Source organism: Zootoca vivipara, chromosome 1, assembly GCF_965207765.1.
Source record: "Zootoca vivipara chromosome 1, rZooViv2.hap1.1, whole genome shotgun sequence".
Lineage (NCBI taxonomy): Eukaryota > Metazoa > Chordata > Lepidosauria > Squamata > Lacertidae > Zootoca > Zootoca vivipara.
Genome location: NC_142582.1, coordinates 103,061,223 through 103,078,718, shown reverse-complemented (window position 1 = coordinate 103,078,718; position 17,496 = coordinate 103,061,223). Strand labels below are relative to the sequence as shown.

Below are 17,496 nucleotides of genomic sequence, written 5' to 3'. Positions count from 1 at the left end.
ATCTGATCAAAACTTTTAATTTCAGGTTACCGTTTGTCCTCAGTTAATCAATCACGATATACTTTGCTGACCATTTCTTCATCCTGGTGGGAGTGTGGAGGACCTTTTCAGTGGCAAACCTCACCTGCTGGCTTTGTGGCTTGCATACTGCTGCTGGGTTAAGCTTCTTCTTCTTCTTCTTCTTCTTCTTCTTCTTCTTCTTCTTCTTCTTCTTCTTCTTCTTCTTCTTCTTCTTCTTCTTCTTCTTCTTCTTCTTCTTCTTCTTCACAGTGAGTCCGTAAGTGACTGTGGAGGCCAATTCTGGATCCACACATCCGTCCACAGTGGGAACATTGGTTTCCAGGTGGGAAGTGTTCACAGTGAGGGTTTACTAAACATGGCCTTCCTCTCAGCACGTTTCTCCCTTTCGTCCTGAGTTTGAGCGTCTTCAAAGCCCATGACACCTTTGGTAAAGGCTGTTCTCCAATTGGAGCACTCTCAGGCCTGTGTTTCCCAGTTGTCGGTGTTTATACTATATTTTTTAAGATTTGCCTTGAGAGAGTCTTTAAACCTCTTTTGTTGACCACCAGCATTACGCTTTCCATTTGTAAGTGTGGAATAGAGTACAGTAGTTGCTTTGGAAGACAATAATTAGGCATCCGCACAACATGACAAGTCCAACAAAGTTGATGTTGAAGAATCAGCATTCTTCTATCCACCAAGCCATTACTGTACTTTCCTACATTTATGGTGCCTGGTACTTAAAGGTACTTCAGGCTGATTGGCAATTTGGCAAGGAAGGAAGTCTAACCTCAGTAGACTGCAGATTGTTCACAAAGCATAAAGTTATAAAACAGTCAGTTTTTATCTTACTGTTATTTTGTATATTCGGGCCGTGCTTAGCCTTTCAACATTAACTCCTAGGAAAACACTTTTTGAACTGGATTATTTCGTTAAATCAGCATTGCTCCTTCTGTCTGCCTCCTGCACATCTTCATTTGCCTCTGGTAAAACCAATTCTTGAGTTCACACGAGCTTTTTTTATAACAAGTACTGGCAATCAATTAACTAGTTCATTAACAAGTTTCACCTGATTTTATTGAGCCTGGCAACTTCATATCAAAGACCACTATTCACAGAACTAGATTACAGCTCCTAATTGGCATGTAGGTTTAGGGTTGCTATTAAAACTATAAAACTGATTTACTACAAAAAGAACAAATCCAAAATACCTTAGGAGGGGAATGTTATTCTGTATGCGACATTGTTAAAAAGGTAAAGGGACCCTGACCATTAGGTCCAGTCGTGATGCAACATTGTTACTTGCTACTAATAACTCATTTAACAATATACAGATCTTGTCTCTTATGAACCATAAAGCATATTTTGCATATTTACTTGTTTCCGTCCTTCATTGAATTGATCCATATTATTAAATACTTAGGGAAGAAAGGAACCAATCAAAGTGAAGTACAATTCTCACTGATGCCAATGGGAAAGTTAGATCAAAGGCACTTAAGTGCTTAATGTTTACTTTGCTGTGCTCTTATTAATTATTTTGCTGTGCAGTTATGACTATTAGAACGAGTAGACTCTTGAACTACATTATTTGCAGTAGAATTCTTCATGGAAAGGGCCACTTTTGATGAAGATGTGTGATGACAAAGAAGGATAACATCACTGCGACCACCAGAGAACAAGCCCTTTCTATCCTAGTCACTAGCCTACCCTGCACCATAAAACTCCCCTTTTAATCTTGCCATCTCTCCTTCTGCTCCATCTCAGTGTAAAGTAGACCTAGTCTACAGCAAGATGAGGTAGGAGAGTCCTGGGGTGGTAGAACATATGTTACCACTTCAGACTTCAGGTGTGGACTCATGTTTATGAATGCTTCCTACACTAAAAAAAGCAAAAGAAATTGTAGTATAAAAGAACAGGATATGCTAGAACATAGAGAGTTAGAACCCCTGTGTGTTTTGGGGGACAGGGGGTGGACAGGTGTGGGGGACTCCCTGGTCCTGAATGAGGTAACTGTGCCCCTGAAGGTACGCAGCCTGGGAGTCATTTTGGACTCACAGCTGAGTCCAGGTCAATTCTGTGCCCAGGGCAGCTGTCTACCAGCTCCATCTGGTATGCTGACTGAGACCCTACCTGACCACAGAATGTCGCGCCAGACTGCTCTAGTTATCTCCCACTTGGGCTACTGCAATGCACTCTACATGGGGCTACCTTTGAAGGTGACCCAGAAACTACAGTACAACTAATCCAGAATGCAGCAACTAGACTGGTGACTGGGAATGGCTGCCCAGACCATATAACACCTGTCCTGGAGGACCTACATTGGCTCCCAGTATGCTTCTGAGCACAATTCAAAGTTGGCGTTGGCCTTTAAAGCCCTAAACGGCCTCGGTCCAGTATACCTGAAGGAGCATCCCCACCCCCATCGTTCAGCCCAGACACTGAGATCCAGCACCAAGGGCCTTCTGGCGGTTCCCTCACTGTGAGAAGTGAGGTTACAGTGAACCAGGCGGTGGGCCTTCTCGATAGTGATAATGCCCTGCCATCAGATATCAAGGAAATAAACAACTATCTGACTTTTAGAAGACATCTGAAAGCAGTTTAGGGAAGTTTTTAATGTTTTGTATTTTATTGTGTTTTTAATATTCCACTGGGAGCCACCCAGAATGGCAGGCTATAAATAATAAATATTATTATTATTATTATTATTATTATTATTATTATTATTATACATGCAGGAAGATTTTAGCAAATGAAAACGTTAAAAATGGCATCTCCCACCTGCAGTGTGAAATCACAGAATCATAGAGCTGGAAGCTCTAGTCCTTCATCCTGCAATGCAGGAATCTTTTTGCCCAACTTGAGGCTCAAACCCATGACCCTGAGAGTCTCATGCTCTACCAACTGAGCTATCCATTTAATTGTTTGTGTGTAGACAAGGCTCCTGGGGGATATTTGAGATCAACTACAATCCTTTTCTGGGACGCAGGTGGCGCTGTGGGTTAAACCACAGAGCCTAGGGCTTGCCGATCAGAAGGTCGGCGGTTCGAATCCCCGCGACGGGGTGAGCTCCCGTTGCTCGGTCCCAGCTCCTGCCAACCTAGCAGTTCGAAAACACGTCAAAGTGTAAGTAGATAAATAGGTACCGCTACAGCAGGAAGGTAAATGGCATTTCTGTGTGCTGCTCTGGTTCGCCAGAAATGGCTTTGTCATGCTGGCCACATGACCTGGAAGCTGTACGCCGGCTCCCTCGGCCAATAACGCGAGATGAGTGCCGCAGGCCCAGAGTTGGTCATGACTGGACCTAATGGTCAGGGTCCCTTTACCTTTACCTTTACAATCCTTTTCAGACATTTGGTTTCCATGGAAACTAAGTGTGGTGGGATGGCAGCAAGCTCCACTCATTCTAGGCACATTTATCCAAAAGTCTGTTTAGGCTCCAAAAGAGTGCATGCGTGTAAGACCTGTCCATAACATTCAAAAGGACGTGTCTGCAGTATTTTGCTCCATCCTATGTACATAAGGTACAAGCTCCATCCTGGCCTATGTTCATTCATTTAAAAATTTGCAGAAGGCCCTCCTCACATGCATGTGGTTTGTCATCTACAGACATTCATGAAGGCACCGGGCTTGGGTTAAAGCTTGTTGTGCCCCTAATACTGAACAGTTCCGGAATACTGAACACCTGTAAATAACTTGTGTTGACAGCCAGAGTCAACCTTTTTTCACACATCTATGCTGGGCATCTCAACCAAGTTATCGAGATTTCTACTTTTTCCTGTTCTGCAACTTCTTTTGGATAAATTTTAAAGAATGTTTGAATCACCTGGAGATTTAAGCAGTGAACTGCTCACCTGCTTTCTTTTAAAAGATAATTAAGCTTTCAAAAAAGCTTCATCTATACCAGGCATCCCCAAACTTCGGCCCTCCAGATGTTTTGGACTACAATTCCCATCTTCCCTGACCACTGGTCCTGTTAGCTAGGGATCATGGGAGTTGTAGGCCAAAACACCTGGAGGGCCACAGTTTGGGGATGCCTGATCTATACAGTATGCAATGCACATTCCTTTTAATGACGTAAACTATTATTAAATTGACAAATTTATACATACATACAGTATTTTAATACTACATGGTAGGGATTCCTGCCAGGTGTGTTTTTCTGTCACCCAATTTAAAAATGCACCAATTATTTGGCATTCTGTTATTTATTGAACTTTATTTAATGCCACTGGAAGATGTGAGACTTAACCTTCCCAAGGGCTCTTTGAAAAAAGAAAAGCTATGCACCAGTTCTTACTGGAGTGTAAAGCTGTTGAAGAGTGCTTGCTGCTCTGCCAACTTGGCAACAGTTGTTTTTTGGGCTAATAAAAGAAGTTACCCCAGACAACCATTTCGAATGTGCCAGAACTACTTTTATTGGGACTATAGAAAGGCCCCAGCGTAAGAGCACTCAAAAGAGGTGTGGACTTCCTTTCATAATTGCCCAATGTATTTTCATTACATCATCAGGAAATTTCTCTCTCGGAGCTTGGAAAATGGTCACTTAAAAAAACTACTTTGGAAACAGTGGACACCATCCGGCCCAAATTATGTACCTTTAAGGCCCATTACTTTCAGTAGGACTCCTGTTCTATACATATTTACCTTGAAGTAAGTCCCATTGAGTTCTGTGGGGTTTTCTTTTGAGTAGACTTGCAGAGGTTTGCATTGCAAATTTCACCTGTTGAAATGTATGGTACTTTTAATTACCTAATGTTTCCTCATTCGCGGCCATTAATTTTTTCTTTGAAAAAAAACTACCGAAGACTAAAGAATAAAATAAACACTATTAAAAAATCAAGTTTTCATCGCAGATGTTGAGAAAGAGTTCCTTAAAATGTTTCCAGTCTTTTGCAAATTCCTTATGGAATTGTTATGTTATCTTCTCACACTCTAGAAGCGTCAAGTAAAACACAGCAGCCCTCCTTGCAGACCTTTCCCTAACACAGAAGAGAACAGGATAGTCTCTGTGTGCAAATTGGTGTGTGCTTTAGATCATGCTATGGAGATAAATGTAATCTACACATGGGTAGAAATAATGGAGATCAATGAACCTTAATGTGATAGAATTAAAAGATAGTAGGTTGCTGAAGCAAATCTCATGTTCATCTAGTTGAGTAGCAGCTTAAACTTGGGAAAACTCATCAAGCTGTATATTTCCCACCCCACGCACTACCAGCAGCTGACAGCTATATGAAGTGAGTACAGCGGTGCCATCAGCGTAGGACTTGGGGGGGAGAAGCCCAGGGCGCCACTCAGCAGAAAGCACAGGAGGGATCCCAAATGCAAAAGGGCTGGCTTTCCACATCACCATGGGGAGTGGGGGGCGGGCTTGTTTCAGTCCAAGGGTCTCATTCCCTTTAGAGTAACCTTCTGTGGTCCACATTCCACTGATTAGTGGGGCCAGAGGCAAAATTGGGCAGAGCAAGAAACATAAATGTAACCTTTGTAGAGTAGGCTAATTTCTAAGGTAAAAGGTAAAGGACTCCTGACGGTTAAGTCCAATCAGGGCTACTATGGGGTTGCGGCCCTCGTCTCGCTTCAGGCTAAAGGAGCTGGCGTTTGTCCAGGTCATGTGGCCAGGATGACTAAACCGCTTCTGGTGCAACAGAACACCACCACGGAAAGCAGAGCGCACGGAAACACCGTTTACCTTCCAGCCGCAGCAGTACCTATTTATCAACTTCCGCTGGCGTGCTTTCGAACTGCCAATCTTCCAATCAGCAAGCCCAAGAGGCTCATTGGTTTAGACCACAGTATCACCCGCTCCCCACTGACTAATTTCTAAACACACACACCACTCTTGGTCCTCCATCCAGACAAGCTAGAAGCATTACAGGAGTTGATTAGACTCTCATTAGAGCATGAGAACTAGGAGGTTATGCCAAAGGCTTTATGGAAAAGGTGGGTCTTTTGAAGTGATTTGAAGAAAGCATATTGATGTTCTGTGAGGCATTTTCAAGTGTTATAGGACAGCAAAGCTCTGAGGGAGCAGAAGACCTTTAGATGGCTGAGAGTAGTGGAGCTGAAAGAGTGATGGACACAGATATTTATCAATTTATCAATAGATAACACTAGAAAAGATATGGGGTGCTACAAGATTGTGGGGGGCGCTGAAGCTAAGGACAATCAGTTTGTGTTGGATCCAGGACTGGACAGGAAGCCCATGTGGGGATTTAAAAAGGGATATCGTGATCAGAGTGACAAGAAACATGAATGGTTTCACAGTTCCTCCATTCTGCACAATGGGAATACAGTGGAACCTCGGTTTATGAACACCTCGGTTTATGAATTTTCGGTTTATGAACGCCGCGGACCCATCTGGAACGGATTAATTCATTTTCCATTACTTTCAATGGGAAAGTTCGCTTCAGTTTATGAACGCTTCAGTTTATGAACAGACTTCCGGAACCAATTACACCCATGCTTCAGTTTATGAACGCTTCAGTTTAAGTACTCCGCGGACCCATCTGGAACGGATTAATCCACTTTCCATTACTTTCAATGGGAAAGTTCGCTTCAGTTTATGAACGCTTCAGTTTATGAACAGACTTCCGGAACCAATTGTGTTCATAAACCGAGGTACCACTGTAATGGTTATTTCAGAAAACTCAGCCAATTTAAAAGCTGGTGTAAATAAAAAATAGTTACATATGATAATGTTGAAGAAGAGTATGGGTGGAATCTCTGAAGTCAAATTTGTCTTTTTAAACCCTTCTATTGCTTTTGTCCTATCATGGACTGCTTTTTATAGGTTCCAAATTCAAAGAGGAAACACTGATCCAGCCAGATACAAGAGCCTGGGAGACAGCTTTAGGACCATATTCCGGACAGAAGGGTAAGGACAAAGACAATTGTTTTATTTATGATCTCACTTTTTAAAAGTTTTTAAAACAATAACTTATTTTAATATCGTTGTTTTGTTTCATGTAATATTTGTAACTTTTGAAAGGAAAGTCAGAGTAACTGACAATATCAAAATGATGATCAATATAAACAAAATAGACATCTAAACAATAAATTACAAGTTTGTGGTAGAATCCGTCCATCTCACCAAACAATGGAAGAGTATACCTTCGAGGGTAAAGTCAAACCATTGGAGGGTTACAGCATCAGCTGTGGCTATAGAGACCAAGAAGGGAGACGAAGGTTTTGCTGCCACATGGTATTTCTTCTTTCTGCGCTTCTCCCAATAGTCATTCCTCCTCTGATCACGGTTGTGGATATATGACCTGTCTCCAGGAATTACGGTCGTCTGCAAGGGATTACCACACAGTGGGATTAATGTTGCCAACCTTCATGTCATGTTTGCAGACATTTTGTAATGCAGAGTTGGTCTGCCTACAGGCCTAGTGCTTGAAGCCAGCTCTCCGCTGAGCTTGGGGATCCTGCCATCTTCCATCTTCCATTCAGTGCTGTGACAAACAAACTATAATATATATAAAACAATATTTCAAGAACATCATCTTCCTTAGAGGCAGCTTTTGGGGGAGGAAGTTGGCTTAATAGTGTTTGAGGATCTGGGAAGATCAGATGCCCTGACTTGGCCAAGCTGAAGTGTTTTCTGCTAAGGCAAAACCACCAATGGCTAGTACCTCTTGTCAATATTGGGTGATCTGTGAATTTGCAGCATGGTGGAAAAACAATACTAGGCCCTTTTGTATCAATTAGTGTTTTTCTTCACCAGCTGAGTATGTAACTCCTGGAATGTAAAATTTAGCATGTGTCTAAGTTTTTATGTGACTGGGGTTGAAGTGTTTAGAATATTTCCTAAGTAACTATGAAACTGATCTTATTTCATTAACTGTTATTGAATGTCAAGTTTTATGCAGTACAGGTGCGTGAGGTAATGCTGACACAAAGGGAAAGCTGGTGTATGGTAGGTAGGAAACATAAAAACTTTTTTTTTGGAGTTTTAGTGCAAGAAAGATAATGATAACGTTTTGTTTCATTTACTTTACATAGAAGACATGTTTTCCTGAATACATTTCTAGTAGGTCTGCTTAAAAATAACAAATAACCTGTCCCTTAAAAAAATGTTCCCTAACATTCAGACTTACCATGGTTCCGAGCCATTTTCCTTCATGTCCAGGAGCAATAGTGGCTGCTTCCAGGCAACTAGCAGCACATCCTTTGGACTAGCAAAACATTATTTCCTGAGACTGGAAAAAGCACCATGGTATCATTAGACAAAACCTTTAGCAAGAAGGAGCAGTTTCACAATGGAACCAATGATCTAGGATGATGGTGGACTCTCCTTCACTGTGGGTGCTTAAGTAGCCATTTATTGAGAATGCTGTAGCTTAGACTCTCACGCATTGCAATAGACTTTCACTGGCATGCCCACATAGGTCAGTGGCAGAGCATCTGCGTTGCAAACAGAGGATCTCAGGTTCGATCCCCATCACCTACAAGTAGGACTAGAAGTGTTTCATGTCTTGAGAGACACTTCCAGGAAAGGTAGACAATATTGAGCTAGAGGGACCGATGGTGTGACTTGGTATAAGGCAGCGTCCTGTGTTTGTTATTGCTGGCATGCTACTGTTGTAATAATAATAATAATAATAATAATAATAATAATAATAATACCCCGTCCATGTGGCTGGGTTTCCCCAGCCACTCTGCTCGGCTCCCAACAGAATATTAAAAACATCAAACATTAAAAACTTCTCTAAACAGGGTTGACTTCAGATGTCTTATAAAAATCAGATAGTTGTTTATTTCCTTGATATCTGGTGGGAGGGTGTTCCACAGGGCAGGTGCCACTACTGAGAAGGCCCCCTACCTGGTTCCCTGTAACCTCACTTCTCGGAGTGAGGGAACTGCCAGAAGGCCCTCAGAGCTGGACTTCAGTGTCCAGGCTGAACGAAGGGGATGGAGACACTCCCTCAGGTATACTGGACCATGGCCATTTAATGCTTTAAAGGTCAGCACCAACACTTTGAATTGTGCTCGGAAACGTATTGGTGGGAGCCAATGTAGGTCTTTCAGGACCGTTGTTATATGGTCTCGGTGGCCTCTCCCAGTCATATATAGGTCCATATTTGGACATTACATTATTGTGATGAACACTTGCACAGGTACAGTAGGCCACGTCACACGTAAATCAGGGCCTGAATGTGTACCACATTGCAACCTTGTTTCAGAGATATTTCTAAGCTTGTTTCATAACCTCTATCATTTTCAAACATACCCCCAGGGCATAAAATATTCCTCTTACCACCATGATTTGTTGGCTTGAAAAATGACTTCGGGCAAGCTATTTTTCACATTGGTAATAACAGGCAGTCTCTTAAAACAATATAAAAATAACTTGCTAAATCTTAGTATGGAATAAGAGGACAATAACCTTTTGAAAAGCATCTGCTCCTAGACTTTTCTCTGTCAACACCAAAGATTAGTGAATGTAACACTTACTCTTTTAATGCAGCAGACATCGGCTTTTTCTGGTGAGCACTTTCTTACTCATTGCAGGCCCTTTGGTGAGCTTAGCCGCTGCCAAACAATAAGTGAAAACTTTTGTACTGGTGTTAGGCTGAGTGAGAGCTGATCAGGAATCTGAGACTCAGCCACAGGCAGGTCGTAGTGTTGACAAGAAGAAAGCATGAAGAATTTTGTTTTCTTTTTCAAATCTTGGTGCTCTCAGTAGAGGGAAAGAGGGCAGCCCTTGTGTGCTTTCATTCAAATGCTTGCTAAAGAAGGTTACTTTAAGAGACATTGTGAGCTGTAATATTAAGCGCTGCTTTTTGAACAATTCAAGTTAAGGCTACACCTTACTAGTTACAAACTGTGCTCTCATCATGAGGCTGTTTATTTTCATTAAGACTGCCACCATAAAATCCAACATGAAATTTGAATTGAGTCGGTTATGAGGCTGTGAGGAGCAGGATGGCTTCAACATGTGGAATTTCTGCTATAGGGAAGCCTGTTTAGCAACCTTATTTGGAATTTAGGAAATTGGTTTAAACCTTCTTCTTTAGGGAACTTTTTGCAATGCCAGGTGAAATATACTAGGAGTCCTGTAGTGACTTCATGCTCTTTATTGTAGCTTGTAAAAAAGTGAATGAAATGCCCCCCCAAACCTCTAGGTTTTATATACATTATTTACACAATGAGTCCCGTCTGATTGACAGATTCTGCTTCCCTCCTGGAGCCTGATTGGTCTTTTCCTGCAGGCCAATCAGTTGTTGCATTCTATGATCCTACCAGCCTAATAGGCTGATTAACTTCTTCCTGGAGCCTGATTGGTCTTCTCCTGCAAGCCAATCATTTGTTGCATTCTAGGACCCTACTTGCCTATTGTTCTAGGATCCAAGCTTAGTACATAACATCAGGTGATGACAATTTAAATAAGCCTCAGATTATTTTATATTTGGCTGCCATATTTGCTTGTCTAATCTGAATATTTCATAACAGCATTTGCTTTAAACAACTGAGGCACCTGAGAGAATTTTCGTCTCAGAAATCTCACCATAAGCTACAGTAGTCAAAGAGACATAGGACAGTAAAGTTCCACAATGAACCAGATTTGGAGGTTCATAGTTAATGGGGTTGGCCGCTAGATTCTGTCATAGTCTTTTCTTCTTCCAGAGGTTGGATTATGAAGTTTCCAGGGTAGAATTTGGTTAGGCAAACTCTGTGTTTCCACAGCTTCCTTCTCCCAAGGCTTGAAAACATCACTGGCTTGGTTCCTAGAACTGTTGGTTTGTGTTCAGTGGTACTCCATAATCCCTTGTTTTAATAAATTAAAATAATGTTTTTACTCCAACATCTATTTAGCATAGATTTAAAAAGAGGAAATGATTGTGTGGGCTTGCCTTTGACAATGTTAGTCAGGTATAAAAATATTAATAGAGCCTTAAGCCCTATTAAAGGTAAAGGTACCGTGACCGACTCTGGGGTTGCGGCGCTCATCTCGCATTATTGGCCAAGGGAGCCGGCATACAGCTTACAGGTCATGTGGCCAGCATGACTAAGCCGCTTCTGGCGAACCAGAGCAGTGCACAGAAACGGCATTTACCTTCCCGCTGGAGCGGTACCTATTTCTCTACTTGCACTTTGAGGTGCTTTCGAACTGCTAGGTTGGCAAGAGCTGGGACCGAACAACGGGAGCTCACCCCATCACGGGGATTCAAACCACTGGCCTTCTGATCAGCAAGCTCTGTGGTTTAACCCACAGTGCCACCCACATCCCAAGCCTATAGTAGTCAGTGTAAAATCCTGATCCTTGCCTTTTATCAGTTTCAGTTGCAAAATTTAACATTGGCTCAATTCAAAACAGAACTTCCTCTTGAAATTTTGACAGTTATTTGAACAATTAGATAAGATAGACCAACAAATAAACAGAACACAGATTGGGGGCAACATCATTCGAAGCACATGGAAGTTTCTGCATCACTAAATGGACAAAGAATAATTTTTATGTTATGAAACAAACTTTTATTCTGTGGTTTATCTTTTTCTTTCTTTCTAAAGGAGTCTGTGGCTCTCTAGGTATTGTTTGAATCCAGTTCCCATCAGCCCCTAGTCAGGGATGATGGGAGTTGTAGTCCAACAACATCTGGAGGATCACAGATTTCCCATACCTCTTCTAAAGATTGTTTCAGCTCCCCAGGAAAAGTTTTGGGGCAACATCTTAAGTTACTTTTTCACTAATGTAAAAGGATGCTTAGAAACATGTATATTTGCAGCAATTGCTTCTTTTACTTCTTTCCTTGATGTTTATTTGTTAATTTATGTACTCCGTTGTTCTAAACTGTGTGCCACATAAGAGGGATTGTGTTATTTTTTAATTTTTAAAATGTAGCCAAAACCCCCCTCTAAAATAAAGAGTTTGTTTTAAAGTACTTCCAATCCTTTCCCATGTGACCTTTGTGCAGGTTTTAAAGAGAGAAAGTAGACTTTTCTACACAGGTGTGCACTTCAAAACTCACTTATTATGCATATGATATTTTATTTGGCTATCTGTGCCCAAGTACAAAATGTAAAGTAAAAGCAACTCTAAGCCAGTTAAGAGAAAGATCAACATTTTTGTTTCTTAGAAAAAATGCAATTAGGCCAGGAAACTCTGACCACTACAAAGAACGAGAACGCTCATGACCAGCCTCTACAGGACTTTCCTTCCCTAACCCCACTGGCAGATAAGTTTCCTTTGACATTAGCCCCTTTTAGCCAGACTTTACTGCATGTGCATGCTAATTAACCAGACACTTAAAATGCAAAAACATTACCCAGTTTTTCCAGGTGGCTTGACGGAGGCACAAAAAGGTCATGGATGTGGCGTGCACCAGCTATATTAACCAGGCGCGCACCTGCTTTGCGGGAGAAAAGAAAGCGAAGTGAAGCAGCAGTTGTTAAAAATAAAAGCATTTTTGGTTGAATAAACATTCACAAGTTGTGCTGAAATAGTGTAAAAGGAACCATTAAACATAGGGTTTGTCTCTTTGAGAGGTTCCCAATTAATGGGATCATAGAACTGAAAATTACCCAGGAGGGTGACAGAGCTCAGAAGTCCAGCAGAGAAGGTTCATTCATAGTTGTGCTACCTTCAACCACAGGCAGATCAATGAAACACTTTCTGTTGGAATATCTGAATTTGCGGTGCGTATAGCAAGGTTTGGATACCAATTCCTTGTGTTTGGATAAGTGATTTTTTTGCCTATCAAGCATTTGTAAAGTAGACCTACAAAGAAGCAAGCTTCCTCAGGGTGCAATTCCTGTCAAGCAACTGGTTCAGAAGGATCATCAGTGCATGCCAGTGTGTTGAGATGTGACCACATGAAATGATCTCCAATTCCTTGTTCTGGCCATATGAGTAGTAGTAGAAGAAGAAGAAGAAGTTGTTGTTGTTGTTTAGTCGTTTAGTCGTGTCCGACTCTTCGTGACCCCATGGACCATAGCACGCCAGGCACTCCTGTCTTGCACTGCCTCCCGTAGTTTGGTCAAACTCATGTTTGTAGCTTCGAGAACACTGTCCAACCATCTTGTCCTCTGTCGTCCCCTTCTCCTTGTGCCCTCAATCTTTCCCAACATCAGGGTCTTTTCCAGGGAGTCTTCTCTTCTTCTCATATGAGTAGATGGTACAGGAATTAATATTCTTGCTTTCCTGGATTTTATATTTGAGGTCTATGATTGCTTTAGCTGAGGCTCCAATACTTTGGCCACCTCATGAGAAGAGAAGATTCCCTGGAAAGGACCCTGATGTTGGGAAAGATTGAGGGCACAAGGAGAAGGGGATGGCAGAGGACGAGATGGTTGGACAGTGTTCTCGAAGCTACCAACATGAGTTTGACCAAGCTGCAGGAGGCAGTGCAAGACAGGAGTGCCTGGTGTGCTATGGTCCATGGGGTCACGAAGAGTCAGACACGACTAAATGACTAAACAACAACAAATGATTGCTTTGGAGAAGGAAGCCATATTAATGGCTCAGAATAACTGATTATGGAGTTAAGCATGAAGGTAGCCCCTTCCTGAAGAGAGTAGAAACAACCATTAATCATTTACATATGTTGATTATGCACATTTGTTTTTAAAACCATATTAGACAGGAAAGGGTTAAAGAAAGACACTAACAACCGCAAGATTGGACTAGAAGTTTGAGTCCCTTTCTATAAAATCAGCCATAAGATTATATGGTGAAGCTCTTCTTGGCAGTACTTAGTTAACAGTTAAAAAACAATATCAGGGGATATGTATAGGATTTGGAAGGCCAGGTAGGGTCCCTATGCTCTGGGCTGATTATTATTATTATTATTATTATTATTATTATTATTATTATTATTATTTGTAAATAACCATTAAGCCATATGTTATCTTGGCCAGATTTTGTCACTTGTTGTAGCAATTGTAGAAATCACCAGCTTTAGTAATCAAGCAAACTTAATAGGCTATGGCTCTGAGCTGCAGAATTTTCTTTTTGTATAGCAAATGGTCTTTCTGCCATGTTCATAATTGAAAGGTATGTTGAAATATGTGGTCATCAAGCCTTGATCAGATGCCAGGAACATGCAGCTGCAGTTTTTTCTCCTCCTCTAGCTGATAAATACCATGTTGACAGTACTTCCCATCTGACCTGTCTCATAAAAATGAAGCCGTGTGCAAAAATAAAATATAAACTATCATTATTTGCAGCCCTTTGAGATTTCAGCACTCATTTGGCTTTTTTTCTTTCCTTTTGCTTTAATGTGTGTGGTTTTTTTTTTTTAAAAAGGAAAATACCAGATTTATTTTATGCTTTTATGATTTCCACATCACCCTATTTCAAAGGCTCTAATTCTAGTGAGCCTATGGCATTTTGAAATCATAGAATCACAGAATTGTGAAGTTGGAAGAGACCCCGAGGGTCATCTAGTCCAACCCTCTGCAATGCAGAAATCTTTTGCCCAATGTGGGGCTCGAACCCATGACCCTGAGATTAAGAGGCTCATGCTCTACTGCCTGAGCTATATTTTCTAGGACAACACTCCTTGTCTCCTTCCCATCCCATGCTCTCCTCTGCTATGGCCAAAAATATCATTAGGATATAGCACATGACATTTGGTCAAATGCAGCATGTGTTCCTAGAGCTAATAAAATATAATACCAGTGGGGGAGGGAGTTCTGTGGCCTGCACTTTCTCTCTTAATGTTAATCATTTCATTTGCCTAATTTCATTAACTTTTGTTTCCAAAATAATTGTAAACGCTGCCAGATTTTTTAAATTAGCAATCGTTTTCCTTCCTTTAGCCAAGAAACAGCTAAAAAACCTATTCAAAGAGTAATTGAAGCCCACAGACCTTTAGAGGAAATATACTATTATTTTCACAATTCCTTTGGAGGCGGAGGGAGAACCACCTGTGTCTGTTCAGAACTGAAGGTTAATAAGCGGGATTAAGGAATTTGGGGGCGCATATCTGACCCATAAGTCATGTTTTACCATGCCAACCGTATCATGCACAGCTGGACGATTCAAGCAGAGCATACACATGCATGCACACCAAACCTCCCGCAGTAACACCCACCTCATTCCTTCCTGGAATGAGAAAACACTGCAAGTATCTTCTGCAATGCTCACAGAATTCTCTGGCTCATTTTTTGGCATGGCTCCTGCCATTGTACCGTACTATCTTGCTGAGAAGGAGCTAATATCTGGTGGGTATTTTGAAACCTGATCCTCTGAGGAGTACTTCTTGTGCTGTTTTTTGTTTTATAAGATACCCAGCTATAAAATGTGCATGTCTCTGGTCAGTTTGGGGATGTATCCTTAAACTGCCACGTATCTCCCAATAAAAGAGAGCAGCATGTTGCTGAGAAAAATGTAAATTTGAGTGAGTGCACATTCATTTATGCTGACAAGATACTGAGTGTGTCTTTTTGTCTTTGGTATCTCTGTGCTGGAATCAGAAAGGTATCCTAATCAGCTCTGAGATTGCCCTTTTATCTAGGCATTGCCACTTTTAAAGTTTTCCGAAACAAGGTTACATCTGGCATCAGCATTTTGCCTCTAGGAGAATAGGTTAGATTTCACACGGCTGGAAAGAGAGAGAGAAAACACATACTTTCTGATGGTTAGGACAGGCAGTTGGAACCATCCACGAGACTGTCAACACTCTGGAGCAGCAATTGCTGGTGGAGCCCAACTAGGGCTTCTCCCACCTTGCTCCTCCCATGATCTATTCACACAAAATCCCATTCCTACCTACTGGAAGAAGCAGGACTCTTGTTTTGTTCAGCTTCTATTGAGAGAGGGGACAAAGGGTTTGGAGGGAAGAGTGGAATGGTAGAAGCAATGGCTATCCCACCTTTCAGTACTTTGGAGCTGTTAAGGATGTATCGGTGCTCTACAGGAGTGCTTCTGGATGATCTGTTTATTGAGCATTCAACCTGAATTGTTTGCAGGGAGATTAGACAGTTTAATTAGCATGCATCCTGGTACGCTTGCGAAGAGGTTAGATGACGTCGCATCAAAGCAAGTGCTATCTCGCATTTTCACAATGCTTGCCATATCATGAAAAGTCCATTTCTGGGGAGAGAAGTGGATTTGTTGTTCAAGATCTCCCAACCAACTATAATAATTGCACAATCTGAGTTGGCAAGTATGTGATTGAATGCCATCCAAAAATAACCACAGTCTGGAAGCACCTCCGATTGTGGTCTGGCAACCCTATGCACTCTCCCGCCACCAGTTTAGCTTTGCAGAAAATTATACCCCATCCCACTAGTTCTTTCAGCTCCCCCAAATTTCCAAGGCAGTAAGAGATTAGGTGTAAGCTGCAGATTATTAAATACTGCATGTTGCATTCATGATGTTTGCCCTGGGTTTTCCTTTGTCTGCCCCTCATCCCATTGGATCACAATTTTTGTGATTAGGTCAGAGGAGTTTTAAAGAGGTCTGAAGGGTTTGCATTGGAGGTGGGTGGGTGAGAATGCTTGGGCGTGTATGTGGAAGTTGTGTGTGCACCCCTTTGGATCCTGGATAAGAATGAATGGAATAGTTTGTATCCAGTGCTGCCCATAGTGAATAGAATGGCCTTCCACTTGCACAACATGATTTTGCCTTCCTTTCTTCCCCCACACAATCCCCCACACACTCTTAAAATCTGATCTGGAGGACTGGGAGCTTGTGGAAGAGCAAACAGAAGTCCATCATGCAATATCGGATTGTGCTCATGGCTTTTATTTTTAAACCATTTGATGTTCTATTGCAGGCGTAGGGAACCATTCATCTTCTACATGTGTCAGACTTCAGGGAATCGGCTTCCTCTCCCATTTGGCAGTAGATAAGCAGAACACGCTGTAGTCTAAACCATGGAGCCTAGGGCTTGCCAATCGGAAGGCCCGCGACGGGGTGAGCTCCCATTGCTCGGTCCCAGCTCCTGCCAACCTAGCAGTTCAAAAGCACGTCAAAGTGCAAGTAGATAAATAGGTACCGCTCTGGCGGGAAGGTAAATGGTGTTTCCGTGTGCTGCTCTGGTTTTGCCAGAAGTGGCTTAGTCATGCTGGCCACATGACCCAGGAAAACTGTCTGTGGACAAACGTCAGTTCCCTCGGCCAGTAAAGAGAGATGATCGCCGCAACCCCAGAGTCGTTCGCAACTGGACTTAAATGTCAGGGGTCCTTTATCTTTTTTTAAAGCAGAACAAAGGAAAAGGAGTCTTCTTACCAGTTAGAAACTTTAATGATCACAGCATGAGAACAAAGAATCCATTTCCCAGGAATGGTGGTGCTCCCAATTGAGGGTTTCTCCCACTTCCTCCCTAGTCACCCATGTCACTACCACATCTTGTAACCTGAGCTCATAACCACTGTGCTTTCTGTGCTGCCACCTTATCAGCTCTTCATGACCTTGGGCTGAGCAGATTAATGCTTTCCAAAGACAGTGAATCTGTTAACTCTCTCTCCCCCAGTGTTTCTTCTCCTAGCTGTTCCCCATCCAGTATTTCCCAGCTTCTGCCTTCTGAACTATGTCCCTCTGCAAAC

At 41.9% G+C, this 17,496-nt stretch overlaps 1 protein-coding gene across 2 annotated transcripts in view; it reads left to right on the top strand.

The window, feature by feature from the left end:
- The window catches only part of SLC25A21 (solute carrier family 25 member 21), a 277,654-nt gene that overhangs the window by 182,241 nt on the left and 77,917 nt on the right, over window positions 1-17,496 (top strand). For both annotated transcript variants that reach the window (XM_035109126.3, XM_035109135.3), the window contains exon 3: window positions 6,794-6,877. In XM_035109126.3, coding sequence (XP_034965017.1) covers window positions 6,794-6,877 — 84 coding nt within the window. The remainder of the gene's footprint in view (window positions 1-6,793; window positions 6,878-17,496) is intronic.